The sequence below is a fragment of the Solanum dulcamara genome, chromosome 11, assembly GCF_947179165.1.
Source record: "Solanum dulcamara chromosome 11, daSolDulc1.2, whole genome shotgun sequence".
NCBI lineage: Eukaryota > Viridiplantae > Streptophyta > Magnoliopsida > Solanales > Solanaceae > Solanum > Solanum dulcamara.
Window position 1 is genome coordinate 62919257 of NC_077247.1, and position 16976 is coordinate 62936232.

General features: G+C 35.8%; 3 protein-coding genes across 15 annotated transcripts; all 3 read left to right on the top strand.

Annotated features, from left to right (window-relative positions):
- The first annotated feature begins 1868 nt into the window (after positions 1–1868).
- LOC129875260 (uncharacterized protein At2g33490-like) lies at positions 1869–8846 on the top strand. Its single transcript, XM_055950711.1, has 11 exons — positions 1869–2280; positions 2572–2644; positions 2978–3052; positions 3986–4047; positions 4133–4201; positions 5692–5720; positions 5817–6006; positions 6115–6336; positions 6961–7014; positions 7249–8239; positions 8640–8846. The coding sequence occupies exons 1-11, from the start codon at positions 2176–2178 to the stop codon at positions 8648–8650; spliced, it is 1881 nt and encodes a 626-aa protein (XP_055806686.1). The 5' UTR covers positions 1869–2175; the 3' UTR covers positions 8651–8846.
- A 476-nt stretch (positions 8847–9322) lies between these two features.
- LOC129875261 (probable inactive shikimate kinase like 1, chloroplastic) lies at positions 9323–13498 on the top strand. 13 transcript variants are annotated; one of them, XR_008763120.1, is made up of 14 exons: positions 9323–9487; positions 9614–9651; positions 9733–9787; positions 9976–10048; positions 10136–10223; positions 10297–10379; positions 10485–10608; positions 10767–10845; positions 10925–10989; positions 11091–11190; positions 11940–12061; positions 12239–12304; positions 12856–12990; positions 13149–13498. XR_008763120.1 is itself a non-coding variant. In XM_055950712.1 (11 exons), the coding sequence occupies exons 1-10, from the start codon at positions 9388–9390 to the stop codon at positions 11157–11159; spliced, it is 774 nt and encodes a 257-aa protein (XP_055806687.1). In that variant the 5' UTR covers positions 9323–9387; the 3' UTR covers positions 11160–11190; positions 11940–12161. The 13 variants fall into 13 exon arrangements, 1 of the variants encoding a protein (XP_055806687.1); XR_008763117.1 differs by having other exon boundaries at positions 11940–12057; XR_008763125.1 differs by having other exon boundaries at positions 11940–12028.
- A 2271-nt stretch (positions 13499–15769) lies between these two features.
- Positions 15770–16759, top strand: LOC129874913 (zinc finger protein KNUCKLES-like). The gene has a single exon (XM_055950300.1). It carries the CDS (start codon positions 15935–15937, stop codon positions 16484–16486), a length of 552 nt encoding a protein of 183 aa, XP_055806275.1. The 5' UTR covers positions 15770–15934; the 3' UTR covers positions 16487–16759.
- The last annotated feature ends 217 nt before the right edge of the window (positions 16760–16976 follow it).

Here is a 16976-nt window from a genome sequence, read left to right on the forward strand (position 1 = left end):
TAGGGCTGTTCAAAACTGATCGCTATTGATAATTCAATTGCAAAATTGGCTTATTGGTTTATTGGTATTGGGTTATCGGATTAGCGGGTGGGAATGGATTTAAATTTTATAATTAACGGCTTATCGATGTGGGGGACGGATTACTCAATTTTGTTATTGGGTAAACCGTTAACCCGCTAAAAATTTATTATATTTTATTATATTTTTATCCCTAAACATATAAAATATGTATGGTAATTATAATTTGTAAACCTAAAAATAAGTTTCAATAGGACAAGTCCATTTAGTTAAATAGGCCAACCTCATTTAATTAAATAGGTCAAGCCCATTTAGAGTATAAGACTGTCGAGAAGGCCCTTCCAAACGAGCCTGATATGCAGAGAAATAAAGCCTCATTAGAATACTGGGCTGTAGAATTAAGTGCTCATGTATGTCACAAGCCCCATGCATTTTATTTTATTTTTCTGCTCATTTCTGTTAATTAATTAGTCTTTCCTCCCTAAAATGTACCTGCTTTGTTTCCAGGGATCTGAGGTTACAAAGTCGCAGCTCAAGAATTGGTAAGGGTGATATTTCTTTTATTTTGTTAATACCTTTAAATAGTTTATCTTAAACTATTTTATTGTCAGAATGGTGTGGGTCTAAATATGTTTATTACAAGGTACCTAAATGATTTATTCTTTTTATTTTTTACACCTGTGTACTGCTTTCCCACTATGAGTGCCGGCATCCATGAATACCCAAGTTACTATTTCATATCCTACTACCTTTTGAAACATAGATGTCTGTCCAGTGGCATATACTTAACCGATAGACCATCTGATAACCGTCCGATAATTGTTAATCCGATACCGAAGATAGGTTGGCTAGCGGATTAATACTTTTAAAAATCGATAACCGTTAAATTAAACCGTTAAACATAATAATCCGTCCGATCCGCCCGATAAGCAGCCCTAGTCTTGTGGGACTCCGACATCCGTCCAACTCTCACTATTCTTCTGCTTACACTTCACCGTTTACTTACGAATTACACCAAATATGTTACTATTATTATTGTTATTGTGTGTTGCCTTTGTCTCATGCCATGGCTTTCTTATTTTCTCTATAAATTTTTACCACATTTATTAAATACCATACACCAAATATGGATGTGAATCGTGTCATATGAGAAATTCTTATTTTCTCAATAAATTATTCTTAATTAGAATGATTTCTTCCACTAAAAAATAGAAGAGAAATAATGATCTTTTCTACTACTTGTTGTTAGTAAATTGTAGAGTTCTGAATGTGAAAAATTTGGCAAGCGCAAAATAATAAGCACAAAATTAAAATTTCTAGGTAAAAGAGATGAGGTTGAGAGCTTCTAGCTCACTCAAGCCTCATTCCTCGCATTTAATTTTTATCTTAATCATTTATATTTGAATCGTTAAGTCTATTTATTTTTTAATCTAAATCTTACTCATTTAAATCTTAAGTATTAAGAGTATTTTTTGTTACAATCACTTAATATTTTGAATAGATTTGAGTAATTTAGATCAATAATTTTTTTTTAATAGCATTAAAATGTCAATTCAAATATTTTTATAAAGATGATATGTAATTCATCACTACTCCATTCAATTTTACTGTTAATGCAATCGTAATAACGCTATTGCCTACCATTATCAACTATCACCACCACTCATCTGTTAGCGACAAATCATTATTTTGACAATCACCACAATCCGTACCGTCATCTCCACCAATATACTAATTTATTTGTTGATTGATAAAACTAGAATAAAATTGGAGAGTGATTATTAAGTAGAATTGGTGAAAATAGAAGGGGGGGAAAAGTAATTAAGCTTAGTATTAGTGTGGAGGAGTAATTAAGGGGAGACAAAATGGGTCAAAGTAGAGACGTGTTAACGAAGAGAGGCAGTTGCCTTTCTGACTTGGCCGCATGACATTAGAATTTTCTTGGTAAAACTAATAAGCTCCTCCCTCCCACCCCTCCCTCCCTCTGCAACAATTACTACTAATTCTAAATATTTTCTCCGGCCTCCGGCATACTGCACCCCATCAAAATTATTATAACTGAGAGAGACACGCACACTGTATGTGTGTTTGTATGTGTGATTAGGTGAGAGAGAGATCAATAGTGAATCTGAAGAGAGGCAGTATTAGATTTAATTAATGATGAAGTCGTCTTTCGGAAAGCTGAAGAAATTTGCACTGCACAAGGACAAGAAGGATCATCAGATTTTGTTGCATTTGGATGGCCTCTCTCAGGCTTCACAGGTACCCTTCTCAATTAGGGTTTCCGATTACTCTTTGCTTTCTTTGCTTTTTACCCGACCCGTATCCATTTTCAAAATTGCTGCTCCCGGATTATTTTCTTCAAAGTTTTTTGCACCACTGCTATGATTCATTTCTTCTCAACATACAAATCTGATTTATCAGTCAACTATTTCAACTCCTCTCCTAGCATCTATTCATTTTCCTTTTTTTTTTTTTAAAAAAATAAAATTGTTAACTCCTGTGTCAGAAGCAGGTTGTAATTGAAGTTTTTTCTTCTCTCCTTTTTTGCAGGATATGAAAGACATGAGAGATTGCTATGACAGCTTACTATCTGCAGCAGCTGCTGCGGCTAACAGTGCCTATGGTATTAATTTGTTAGCTATGATGTTCATCTTCACTGTTAGTTTTACCACAAATGTTAGATCATATATGCTCCAGAAAGGAAAAATATGATACTTTGTAATTGGTTGTATGCTATTTGTGAAAAAAGAGATTTATCAGTTCTTTGATAACAACAAGCATCCTATGGGAAAGATTACTTCATTTACATTGTGTAACAGGATCAAGACATGAAATCCTTCCCCACTTTATTTTAGTCTTTATCTGAAAGCCTTTACATGAATTGCATATTTAGTTGCTTCACAAAAAGAATCCCATATTTAGCTCATATCATCAGTTTGCTGGTTTCCTTTTCCAGAATTTTCAGAATCCTTGATGGAAATGGGAACCTGTCTATTGGAGAAAATTTCATTGAATGGTGATGGAGAAAATCGTAAGTGAACCAATGTTTAGGTCTCCTTATATAATTCTATAGTGATTTTCATTAGTGGGTTCTGCCTGGACAATTAGTCTGAGTTCATTTCTACTGCTTAAATAAAGTTATCAGCTTAACAAGCAGTTCCATGCAAAGTATATTGTAGCATTAACATCTTGAATAATGTATACTTAGATGTTTCCAGTTCTAATTAATTCCTTAGAAATTGGGAAAAAAGATAAGGCACCAATATTGGTTTGCCCTTTCTATTTCTGGAGTGAATATTGCACTTTTCGTGCTGTTATATTTGTGCCTTGCAGAAGCTCTATCTTTCACTGGTTCAGAGCTTTTTATTTGGGGTCTCAGCGGCGGCAGAGCCAGAAAGTCATTAGAGATCTTAAAAAAAATGACTAGAATGTCATACCTAGGATTTGAATCTGTGTTCTAAGATAATACTTGGACCACCTTTACCACATACTAGAATCCATATCATATATTACCAAAAAAAATGTTTTTTTAGCTCCGCCACTGTGTCTCAACTTCAACTTGATCACAATCTCCCCATCAGTTCAAATGATATTAGGAACTGTGGAAACTGTTAATTTCCCACTGATCGTTGTGTTCTCCGAAGCCCACCAACAGTGTAACTAATGTAGAAATGAAAAAGAATAGAGTAGTACCAAATGGAAATAGAAGCACACGTTCTTGTCTTAGTATTTTCCAGTGTCTGATTAGTTAATTTATGATATATGTTCTTGTTGTTCTCTTCTTGAAAATGTGATTGCACACACAATAGATCCGGTTTTTGATGAGTACACACATATAACATCTTTTCTCTATCCATTTTGCTGCTAAAAAAAACATGTAATCTACTGTTTAAAAATGGCCTTGCCTATCATTCAACATTCTGTTTTGTGATTGTTTTCTTTGTCAATTACTATCTATATGCAGGCAAAGCACTGTCAATGCTTGGAGGAGTACAATTAGAACTTCAGAAATTCGTAGACTGCTATGTCAGTGCCTGTTCTTTCTCTCATTAATAATCATTCTACCAAATTAAACTGAATGTGGTTATAACTTTTGTTTTCTGTATTGCAGCGTTCCCATATTATCCTAACTATCACAAACCCATCTGAATCTCTTCTTAGTGAACTTCGGAAAGTGGAGGTTTGTTCTTTTGTATTCTGTTATTTACCTCTAGATCCTTTTGATAGAGTTTAAGTTTCCTCATCCTTTCCCCACTTTTCTTTATTACTTTGTTTGTCTTATTTCGTTTTTAGTACGTGTCAAAAAGGAAGTCTCTATTCTTTTTTGGCAACTCTTTAATTTCAACTTTCCACAAGGTATATTTAAGACACAAGATTAAAGGACATTTTGGTACATTATATATGTCTTTGATTTAAGACTATAAGATTCAAAAGTCTTCCATTCTTAAACTCTGTGCCAAGTCAAAATTAGACATACAAATTGAAATAGAGGGAGTAGTTGTTAACTGTTCCAATCTTGCTATTTCTGCACTAGATTTTCTTATCCACATGCACCTTTCCAATAGTAAAGAATTGCGATGATTTCCATTTCTCTTCTTTCTCGTCCTCAATAACCCTTCTTTTAGTGGCACCCCATCCAGAGGTTCCCATTTTTTGTACCGGTCATGTTCTGCAACCAATTAGCAAACCAACTTGAGTGGTTGAGTCCGAGAAATTTTGTCATAGTGATTCAGCCTAACATATTCTTAAGATATCATCAAGTTAATGATAGCCAAGCTGTTTCAGTAGCTATGATGTCGATATACCAAGAAGATGGAGAGATCCAGAATGACATTGCTCTGCATGCTACCTGAAATTTCTTTTGATCTTGTTTCTGTTTCTTTCGGGCAATTTCTTGTATGGAACTGATGCAGGTTGATCTTCATTTCCAGTTTCATTTGACTCCTATAATTTGGAAACTATTTAATTATCACCCATGCTAATTGTTTGGTCCTCACTATAGTTGTTTCTCTTTGACTGGTTGAAACTTTTGAAAGTAATATTGGCTGATGATGTTTCTTTCCTTTTCATTGTTGTTATTGTCACAAGTTGTGAGAAATATGATGAACTTTTAATGCCTTTGACCTAGGTACAAGCCCATATACTTGCTATTCTTCAGTGTCTCCCTTTTTCCACCTCAGTAGAAGATCTCCCGCATTAAGGGCTGTAATAAATTCTTAATTGGGTGGGGTTGGAGTAGCTAATAGATGTATCACTACTGTGGCCTCTTTGCTATCTGATAAGAGATTGAAATTATCGACAACATCTTTACACCAACAATCCCTGTATGTAGAATGCTTGGTTGGTTGGTTTGGATTATTTCAATTAACTTATTTATTTCTTTTTCTCATTAAGTTGGTTGCTTTAATCAGAGTAGTGTTTGCCAATCCTATTAAACGTGAACTTTTATAGCTAACGATTAGTTCTATGACTGATTAATTGAATTAACCTAAATAACTACTCAATCAGATGAGCAGAAACAATTTTGTTGATCAAACCAAACAGATCTATTAATTTAAATTAACTGCCATAGTGATGCACCTTTGGAGGCTGATTATAGATCACGTGTATGTAAGATTCTTGCATTGTTTCCTCATTACTCAGTCGGTTGTATCCTCTTTCTTGATGCAGGAGATGAAACTGCAGTGTGATGAAAAAAGGTATCCCTCGTCATGTGTCTTTTGACGTGGTACAGAAATCCTTATTTAAAAATAAAATTTCAATCAAGTCTTGCTAACATCAGGCATGATCTGTAGGGAGGTGTACGAGTATATGGCAAAAAGGGGAAAGGGTGGAAAGGGGGAGAACTTTACTTCTCAGCAGTTACAGGCAGCTCGGGAGGACTATGAGGAAATGGCAAGACTTTGCATTTTCCGTGTACAATCTCTGAAACAAGGGCAATGTCGCAGCCTTTTGACCCAGGCAGCTCGTCACCATGGAGCACAGGTGTCCTTTTGCATTTTCATAGCTCCATTTATTTCATTATTGGTTATCTATCTTGTTCTTGAATCGAGTAGTTACTTGTCTGCCTAATTTCTCTTTTTTTTGGAACAGCTTAATTTCTTCCGCAAAGGACTTAAATCTCTTGAATCTGTTGAACCACAAATAAGGATGGTTGCTGAAAACCAACACATTGATTATCAACCTGTTGAATTGGATGATAGTGAGGATGGAGGCAAGAGCTATGAGGCTAATGATTATGGTGAATTGAGTTTTGATTATAGAAAAAATAAGCAGGAACCAAATGACTCTTTCCCATTGAGGGATTCAATGGAGGTAGGTTACCATATTGCTGTCAGACCTCTTTTTCCTTTTGTGGAAGATTGTGAGCTGCCTACTTCCTTGGGTTTAACCTGGAGATCTTGATTGTTAAAGCTTTTGGCTGCATGTCGATCTTTAATACTGTTTCCCTGCCCTTTGCTTGTAATAACCACAATAAAACTGGCTGATCACTACTATGTTTCTACTTCACGCGCCACATCCATTTTTTTGGGAGTGTTGGATAAAGTGATAAGGTGCTAGTTTTCAAGCAGCAAAAAAAATGTCTTTTGGTTTTCCTTATCACCGTCAATGCATTTCTACACAAACTGATTCCAATCTCACAACTACTAAAAGTAGCTATAACTATAAGCCTTTTTATTACTGCATTTGTCCTTCAGTTACATTACATCCCTTGATCAATTTCTTGTAATCATTCAATGCACATTTGAATTTGTCCGCGTGTATCTGTGTGTCTATAGAAAGAGAGACACCTTGGAAGAGAATGGCAGTTAGGATCTATAGTGATTGTCAGTTAAGATCTATAGTGATATTATAGGCATTATCAAAATCTGATCTTAGATGATGACTTGCTTAATTTGCCAAATGTTGGATTTGGTCTAATATGCTTGACTTTGGCAGTTTGATCCTGCGGATGCTCCAAGTACCCTAACCTCTGGGATGGAGGAAGTGGAGGTAAAATTCTGCCCCTGTGGCTGTATCAAGTATTTAGTAAACATATGCTAGCTATTTATTTTTCCCATATGGCTTGTGTAAGGACTTTCAAAAGGAGTTTATTAAGTTTTTGAGCTGCTCCACGCCGCCTTGAGATTTGAAGTTGGATGCTCAGATTCTTGTGTCCTTTGTACACTTCTCATTGTTAACTTGTGAGATGTTGCTTATTTAACTTGAAAAGACCTTTTCTTGCAGTTGGATTTTGGCAAAAATCAAGAACAGGTTTTTACTAGACAACCGCGTGTAGTCAGTCATTCTGCTCCAATATTTGCAGAGAAATCGGATATTTCTGATAGAATCAAACAAGCACAGACATCTGTCCGGAAATTTCACACATACGTCTTACCGACTCCAGCTGATGCTAAGAGTTTGACTTCAAGGACAAGTGTTTCCCTTCTCCACTCAAGTACCACGAATACTAGTGAAGGCAGCAACAATCCGTGGCATTCTTCCCCGCTTAATATGGATAAATACTCTAAATTTGGAGATGACAGCTTGTCAACAGACACTCTTGCAAAAGGCCAATCCAATGCTCAAGAGATTAAAGATCACACTTTCTCCACCCCACTACCCCCGCCTCTTGCTGAGGGAACTTCTCTCCCACAAAATGATATGCAAAATGGAATTGATGCCAGAAAGATAAGAAGACTTGCTTTCTCAGGTCCATTAGCTAGTAAGCCTTCATCCAGCAAGCCGCTGTTATCTGCCAGTGGACCTATTGGTTTGGCCGAACAGCCTCTTCTAGAACCTGGGTTAGCTTCTGGAATACCAATAACTCAGCCACCATCGACTCTAGATGTATCCTACAGTGCTTCACCTCCCCTTGTTTCTTCACCAAAAATAAGTGAGCTTCATGAGCTCCCTCGTCCCCCTGGCTTATTGGCCTCCAAGCCATCAAGTTCAACTGCATTTGGGCACTCTGCACCCTTAGTCAACAGAAATCAAGAAATGTCACCAACAAATCAGAGCCCTGTGCTGGCATCAAATACCGGTTCTCCACTACCACTTCCGCCACTAACTATTCCTCGAAGTTTTTCTATACCTTCCAATAATCAGAGAGCAATGGCACTACATGTAGCCCAACTACTAGAATCTCCTCAAAGAAAGGGCAAGGGAGATGTGATGTGCTCTCCTCCATTAACACCTCTCTCTCTTTCAAACGCTTCAAATTCTGGGCAAATCAGAGGTAAATACCTTGATTAGTAGTAACATGGCAACTATACTGTTTCCAGATAGGTAGTTTATTTCTTTTTCAGAGCTAGTGATAAACTCTAAAGTGAACTCATATCTAGTGATTATGAAGATCTGCTGGAGTCTTTTGAGGAGGAGAAAAAAGGGTTGCAAGTATAAAGGAAATGTTGTGTTTGACTTGTCTAATCGTCCACCCCTCACCTGGTCAAATCTTCACTGAAAAACTATGTCAGCTTGGTTGGGTGGGTTGGGGGGTAAATGGTTGTTAAGTAATTCAAGTATTTCTATAGCTAAAAGAGGTTATAATGGTTAGGAGAATGTATTGATTTTCATGTGATTGCTAAAACCCATTTCCTCCCCCGTGATCTTTGACATCTCAATTTTGGTGGATGCAGGGAGGAGCTGATATATGCAAGCCATTGTAGACAGTGACGTATTTTTTTAAATTTTGAGTTGGGGGTTGTAGAGTTTGTTTTCCACAAGCATTATTGCGGGAGTGGGATTTGTACATATGTTATTAATGTAAGGTTTTATTTTGTTCGTTTGAATGTTCTCCATGTATCTTACATGAATGTAACGGGAGATACCTGCCACAATTTTGATCTCGCGGTGTTCAAATCCACCCCCACACCCACCCCCTTCCCCTTGAGAAGAAAAGTCAAATTAAGAATGATTCTCTGTTTATTTTCTTATAAAAGGGTTAATATAGTCCAGTCTCTGGTGAAGGGCAGCATGCATTTGGTGGATTATTCAAGGTTATGACATCAATGTTGTGAAATAAAAAGTAGCAACGTTCAAGTGGTAATTGAGATTTGAGCATAAGGCACTTTAAATTTTCTTTTAATTTAATAATTTATTTGTTTTCAAGATCATGATACTGGCAAAAGATTAATGCGAGAATCATCTTTTTGACAAGTTAAATTTTGAGTCAAGATATGTAATTAGCAGATGAAAAAGTGTCGAGATGTTAGTTTTATGTTCAAAACATGATTTGCATGATAATACAAACTAGTCAAGTATATTATATAGGAAAAAAACAGTAAACGTCATTTGTATAAAAGTATTAATGGTATAGCGGGGCCGAAAAAGGACTTAAGTTGATAAGGGGAGGGAAAGCAGAACAAGTGGGATAAAGAGGGGAAAATGAAGGTGCTCCAATTGCCTCAGCAGTTATGTCCATTCGCCGGCCATTCTCGACCTACTATTTGCCATAATCTCAAGCCCAGAGCACTTTCCAACCATGGTATCCTTCTCTCGCACACCAAATGCTTGATAAAATTTATTTTATAATTACTCGTGTTACAGTAGTACATTATACATTTCACAATCCCAATTTGGCAAATAACCTTCTTTTTTTTGCCATTTTCAGATTCCACCACTCAATTTGATCTTTCGTTAACCCTCAAGGTAAGATTGAGGATAGATAACAAACATGTGCTTCTCTCTTTTTTTTTTTTTTAACTACTCAGCTCTTTACTTGTGATTCAGAGGAAAGCAGCAGAGATATCCCCAGACTTGAAAGGAACTTGTTTATTCCTTGTTGGTGGGCCTTACTTTTCTCTCTTCATTCTACCTTTCATCTCTCATTTTATCTACTTTGTGTTTCAATCAATCAACTACCATCGGTCATCTCCTTTATGTTTAGACTATCCCTTGTCATCCCTCCTCATTTCTTCTGCTTATGCTTTGCCAAAACTCACTTATCCAATTTATCTTGCTTTGAATTCAAAGGAATAAACAGCTCCATCAAATCCAACTCCGCTCAACTTCTTGCAGAGGCACTGCGCTATTATTATTTTGACAGGTCATAACTTCACGTCTACTCTTAAAAGCCCGCACTAACATGATAGCCATCTCCATTAACTCATGGTGTTACCTTAATCTATTGCAGTGATAGTGTCGTTGAAGAAGCTTTGGGAGGAAAGGATGCTGTCAGGTCGTTTATGAAGACAGACTTGAAGGGATTTCGAGATTCCGAGGTGGCTTCTGAATGTCCATATTACTACTTTCCTGTGTTGAGATTTATGACCAAAACCAATTTTGCTACTGCAGACGGAGGTACTGAAGCAGTTGTCATCAATGGGTCGCCTTGTTGTTTGTGCTGGGAACGGTGCAGTTCAGTGTGCAACTAATCTGTATGAATGCTGCTAATTATATGTTTCTTTTCCCCTGTCAAACCGGAAGAGACAACAACAAAAGAAAAGAATCACTTGTTCTTGATCATAACTTGATTTTTGTAGGGCGCTTATGAGACACGGGATATCAATATGGATCGATGTCCCCTTGGATATGGTAGCCAAGCAGATTGTGGAGGAGAATTTTCAACCTCCTGCTGCTGAAACAATAAATGGATCATATTCCGAGGTCTATTTCTGATGACTTCCGCTCAAAAAGCTAGACAAAACACAGATATTTTGCTCGTTTTTGATGTTAATCATCCTTCTCTAACTTAATGATGCCTCTTGTTTGTGGATTTCTTCAGCTGTTGGTCTATGCTGATTTTTAGCTTACCATGGTAACAGGTGTTGACTCAATTAACTGCTATTTATGAAGATAGCCGCAATGGATATGCTACAGCTGATACAACTATTGCACTACAGAGTAATTTTCTATTTGCTTCATACTCAGTAACACTAACATCTCGTTTGCTCTATTTTAATAGCGTATTTTTCGTTTGCAGATATTGCTTCTCGGTTAGGCTATGATACATTGGATGCAGTGACCACAGAAGATATGGTTTTGGAGGTAAAAGAAAATTCTCCATGAAGTGGGAGGATAAATATCTATTTTATTTTATTTTATTTGCTAATTGACCATGTAAGCATTCTATTTTATTGTGATTTTAGACTCTGAAGGAGATAGAGAGATTGATGAGAGCAAAGAAGTTGATGGAAGAAGCTGCCAGGCCATTTTAGTTTCAATTCACCACCAATACCAATTATTTTGGTTAGTTCTTATCAGCATTGTTCACAGGGTTGTTTGTTGATTTTCTTTTAATCATCCTTCTAATTAACTAGACTTTCAATTTATTTGTCGTTATCTATTTAGAAAAGCTAAATTTATTCTGGAGGTCCCATACCTCTTGCTAGGCTTGCTCTTTTAGATGATGGCAACCAAACTATCAGGTCACATGATCCTTTCATTCATCGCATATTTTCAATTTCCACCAATGTTGGTGAATGATATGTTTGCTGCATCTAACATTGTGGTATCTTGAATCTATTTGTGGTAAAAAGATTAGATCAGATAATATAGTACATAACAGAGTGTGATATGCTGAATCGTGAAGGGAAGCTGCATTTGTGGATGTTACTAGGATACTTCAGGGAGTTGGAGAGGAAAGATTAAGAAGAAGATAAAGGGAGGGTGCAGAATGGAGAAAGGGAATCTTTGAGAGGTTTTGATTGCAAGGACGTATTTTATTATGAAGCCGCCCTAAAGGGACATCTTTTTTTTCAGGGGAAAACAGAGAAAAATAGTATTACTTCCTTCTAATTGAAATTACTCATTTAAAAGTCAAGTAAACCAAATGCAGGTGACCTGAGAATGAATTAGAAAAAGTATATTGTCGACCAGAATAATTGTATTGAACAAGTCTTAGATGTACAATTGACTTACAAAAGAAGTCTTAGATGCACAACTTTATTAGAAGATCTAATGAAAGTTTTTGAAGTTATTCAAATTATTATTTGCAGAATCAATTTATTGTTTGGAACCATAAGTGCTGAGCTGAAGTTGGAGAACGATGGCAATACTTGATGCTCTTGCAGTTGTATGACTTCTGGTATTGTGAGCGCAAATCTTAATTATCGTGTATGTGAGTACTGTAAATGTTGTAATTCTGTGCAGATATATATCTTATTGTGGTCGGATGAAACTCTCTTCTAATTTTTAATTTGCAAACCAAGTTTCAACCACCTAATCTCTGTTCACTTAATCATCAAGCTACCCAGAAACTCCCTCCTCTAAATCTTTGCCCACTAAAATGTTACAGGTATGTCATGCAATCAAACAGAGATGGATCTAGCTCTAATTCATTGGGTTCAATCGAACACCAATGGTGTTAACAGAGTACAAATAGACGTGAAATTATAGTAACCTTTCAACAAATATCAAATTTTAAACCCATGATTTCAAAAGTGCTGTGGATTCAATGATAAGAATTTTAAAACTGGGTCCATCAAATCTGAAGTATGGATCTGCCTTTGCAATTATATTTCTTTAATTTATGCAGAAATTTGTAGTGAACTGTGAATATGTATGTATCTACATCCTTCTGTCAGTTCTGTGTACCTAGATGTACTTTTCAATGAGGAAATGTGATTGGGAGATTCTAATACGACTAGCAACATATTTGTTTCCAATCATCTACTTGATATCAATAGTAGTTCTTTTTTGATCCTTGTATGTGCCTGGATGTCCATCTCTTGGTGACTTCTCCTCGAGTTATGACTTTTCTATGAAATCCATAAAAGTGGCATGACTCTTGATGTTCTGCGACGTGCAGGCTGAGATTTGCTGGGAGATTGGGAGGGGGTCAGGGGGAGTTAGAGTCATATAGCTTCGTGAATGGTTACCCTTTTAAGATTTTTGGTTTTATTGGTTGATCAGAATTCAGGGAAAATGGCCAGCGTGGTAATCTGAGGAAGAGTAATAAAGGCATCCTAAAATGACCATTTGGAAAAAGGGTGGCAATGGTGGATCTGTGTCTTACTATTGGATTGAAAAGAGGGAAGGAATAGGAAGGTAATCCTAGTGCAGGGTTGTTTTAATGGCTTGGCAGACAGAAAAACAAATCTGGGTTATTAATGGAGGATGTTTCATAAGAAATATATTGATGTGTGTTTTGTTTACAGTATTAAAGGGTGTGGATGAAGAATGTGTCTAACATAAAATTACTGCAGAGTTGTAGGTTAAGGAGGCATCGGTCAAATGTGGTATCTGCTCAGACCTCCCCGGCTACTGTCTACATGGTTCATCTGTGTGTATGCAGGACGTTACAAGCTTACTTCTATAAGCAACCATACTGTACAGACGAGGGTCAAACCAAACACTTTTTTTTTCTCTCCTTTTGTTCTAATTTAATTTCTTAGTTTTTCTCAATACTACGCACTAATCTATACAAGGTGGTCCGACACCCAACTATAAATTTCAAGTATGCGTCCATAAGCAGGAATAACATATTAATTCCTTGATGAGATGTAATTCCTTAATAGAACAAATAAATTAAATTTGATGTGTGTTCAATCTTGAATGGATCAAGTCAAACCTTCAACTTGATGTTAGAACTGGTTGGTGAAACATTTCCAATCCATTTAGAGAAAAAGCTGGTCTAGTTTCAATTCCGTCTTTGTAATAGTATAGTATATATTTGAGTGATGGACATTGAAGAAAGGAAGAGCGTAGGAGTAGGGATGACGCATTTCATGGTTAAAGTGGGGACATATATGTATAGCAGTTCCGATAGGGTCAGGTTATTGGTGATTCCACTTCCTACTCGCCTCTATTCAGCACAGTGCTATACTTGAGTTCCTTCTTCTCTCTCCATTTGTGAGACACGTGTCTACTAATTCTCATATACTCTAACAAACTAATTGCTGTACGGTATAACAATTACTAATACATCACATGAATTCTTTACTATAATTCTAGATTTTCTTGTAACCACTACTTGTTGAAACAAAGGTTTTAAAGTGTAGTTTATGCAGGCATAGAAGAAAAGAAAAGATTTGAGACATCGTAGGTTGACATAACATAACATAGGTGTGTAGAGATTAGAGTATCAGCACCACCATACCTAGATCTGGCTCTGGGAAATAGGAGTCCATTTTAGCAGTTGTAGCCATATTGGATAGGGTGTCATTTTAATGATTCTATTAGTTGGATGTAATGTGATTAGACTTCCCTTTTAGTGTATGTATGTTTTGTGTGTCAATACAAATGAGACTAGGCAATACCCACATTTCCTCACATCAACTTGTCAATCACTTTTATACTATATGAATGTTGTTAAACCACACGGAAAAATATTTTTTATATATAAATAGTAGATGTCGAACCCCTTTTGGCTAGTTCGTGTGTCTACTTCTTCAGATTTTGAACCCTCTTATTGACAATCCTCCGCCACTGAGTCTCTCACGTACTACCCATACCTCCTACACCATTTAAAAAGACCCATCCTATCTCTCTTAATCAGCCCTGTGTAATTCATCTATTACTCAATGTTTACTACTAATTTAACTATTTTATATTGTTTACGCTTATTATAAAAAGAAATCATAGTATTGAATTCATTGGTAGTTTACCCATGCTTAAAATCTTAAATTCTTGTGTTTATGTTATTCCATTTCAAATTATCCATCACGCTTTTTAAAAAATAATTGTTTAAATTATTTGTCGTGTTTTTTAAAAAATAATTACTCAAATTATTTATCATTTTAGAAGTTCAAAACAATTTATTATTCTTTTTCCATTTTACCCTTATAGATAATGGCTCTCTAAAACTACAAACACCCCAATTATGGGGAGATGACACATAGATAAACTAAATATTAAATGAAGAGGGGTTATATACTTCATTTGTCTCAATTTAGTGGCACAATTGAAATTTCGAGATTCAAACTTCTAAGTCCAACATAGAAGTTTTAAAGGTTTTTTGAAATAAAAAGTACTTAAAGTTATAATAATTTAAAATTTTAAAAGGCATTTAAAGAAATTCTGGTAAATTTTTTTGGTTAACTCTCAAAATTTTAATATTGCCACATAAATTAATACGGAGGAAGTATATCTTAAAGCATAAATAAAAATAATTTAATTAATCTTTTTTAAAAAAGAGCATTAGAGAAAACATGATAAATAATTTTAGACGGAGGAAGTAACTTAAAATCGCGAATCTATCTTTTGACTGATAAATGACTAAGGCATTCAGATCAGATGAAGTGTTTTATATTGTAAAATGTAGCCCGGGTACTGCCAAAAAGGAAAAAGACGTATAATGTTTATAAACTAAAAATGTCAATTAAGAGCTTTCATAATATTGGATTACTTAAAAACCAACTGTATGAACTTAAATATATATTAATAGATATTATGGATTGAGAACCTGGGCAATTACATAAAATTATTACTAGTACACAACTTAAAATTATTAACTACGTACATTGATCATCATAAGCTTGTGTAGGTTTTAAACTTTATTATCCCAGTATTATAGTTTTGAGATTATAAATAATATAATCCAAAGTTTGAAGTCCAAAAAAGGTTTGGTAATTAGTATGATTAATGATAAAATGCATCTACTTATTAAGAGGAGTATAGGATAAGTAATATATATAGCATGCAGCCGCAGGGATATTGGAAATGATGAGAAGATAGTAAAAATGCAAGGAAGCTAGGTGTACACTTTAACAACAACTCATGTGTACGTACGTACTAAGGAGGAGTGGAGCTGAATGCTGAATGCTGAATGCTCATACATACAAACAAATTAACACACTCTCTCTCTCTCTCCTGTTCTGCCATTATCTGTCTGTCACCATTATATTCCTCCTGCTAATTCACTGCTAGCTGCTCTCCTCCCCAACTTTCTCTCATCACTCTCTCTCCTATATAACACTACCTACACTATTCTCATCTAATCTCTTAACATACATTCCCTCTGCTTTCCTCCTCACAAGTCACAACAATATTAATGGCGGACCACAGTCACCTACTTTATGATTTCTGGAGCCAGCAGCAGTCCTCTAATTCCGCCGCCACAGACATGATTCCTATCCCAAAACCTAAATCAAAAGTAATTTCATCTTCTAGAATGTTCTCTTGTCTCTATTGTTCTCGCAAGTTCTGCACTTCTCAAGCACTAGGGGGACACCAGAATGCTCACAAGCGTGAAAGAGCCGCTTCTCGACGTAATATGTTCTCCACCACCCCTACCACCACTACCGACTCCGACCGTAACAATAACAATCATATGCTCCGCTTCCATTTTCTTAACAACAACAACGACATTGATCAGAATATGCCTCAACAGAAAATCATCATCGAAGACAGTAATGGTAATTACCCCTACAATAGGACTTCTAATTACTGCTGCCAGCTTCAAGCACCTCCTTCAAACCTTTTCTGTTCCTCCTCATCCTCTCATGACGGTTTCTATCCTCCTCCACCGAATCATGGATATGCTTCTACTCCCCAGGATATTGATGAACGCCACCTGAATCTCGACCTAACCCTTCGTTTGTAAGAGAAAATGAGTACTGCTCTCATCTGTTTTTATCCCTTTTAAAATTTTCAGTTTTTTTCTTTTTCTTCTTCTTGTTTAGAACTACTCAGGCGTCAGATCTAATGTATTAATTAATCGCTCCATTACTAGCTAGCTAGCTACAGTCTTAATTCCTAATTGTACTAGTTTAAAACTTTTGTTGAGATCTATGAGCTTTCTTTTCATTTCCTGTTTAATTAGTTTTACATGTATTTACTTATCGTTAAACAAAGCAAATCCTATTTACCTAATTAATTAATGTCTCATAGTTTAATTTTTCTTTGAAATTTCTAATGAACTACTAGCTTATCCATGTTTATTATTGGACGCTGGGATGAGGGGAGAAGGGACTGAAGCAAAGTAGAAGAAAAAGTGATACTGGTGGCTCCCACTTATTAAAAGTTAAAACTTAAATTCAATTAATCGGTTAGTGATTTTAGAAAAGAGTATGCTATATGAAGAAATGTGATAG

Coding starts and splice junctions, on each gene's coding strand:
- LOC129875260 (XM_055950711.1), top strand. CDS start 2,176: ATGATGAAGTCGTCTTTCGGAAAGCTGAAGAAATTTGCACTGCACAAG. Junction 6,337..6,960: donor CATTGAGGGATTCAATGGAG/GTAGGTTACCAT, acceptor TGACTTTGGCAG/TTTGATCCTGCGGATGCTCC. Junction 7,015..7,248: donor CTGGGATGGAGGAAGTGGAG/GTAAAATTCTGC, acceptor CTTTTCTTGCAG/TTGGATTTTGGCAAAAATCA.
- LOC129875261 (XM_055950712.1), top strand. CDS start 9,388: ATGAAGGTGCTCCAATTGCCTCAGCAGTTATGTCCATTCGCCGGCCAT. Junction 10,049..10,135: donor CGCTATTATTATTTTGACAG/GTCATAACTTCA, acceptor AATCTATTGCAG/TGATAGTGTCGTTGAAGAAG. Junction 10,990..11,090: donor CAGAAGATATGGTTTTGGAG/GTAAAAGAAAAT, acceptor TTGTGATTTTAG/ACTCTGAAGGAGATAGAGAG.
- LOC129874913 (XM_055950300.1), top strand. CDS start 15,935: ATGGCGGACCACAGTCACCTACTTTATGATTTCTGGAGCCAGCAGCAG.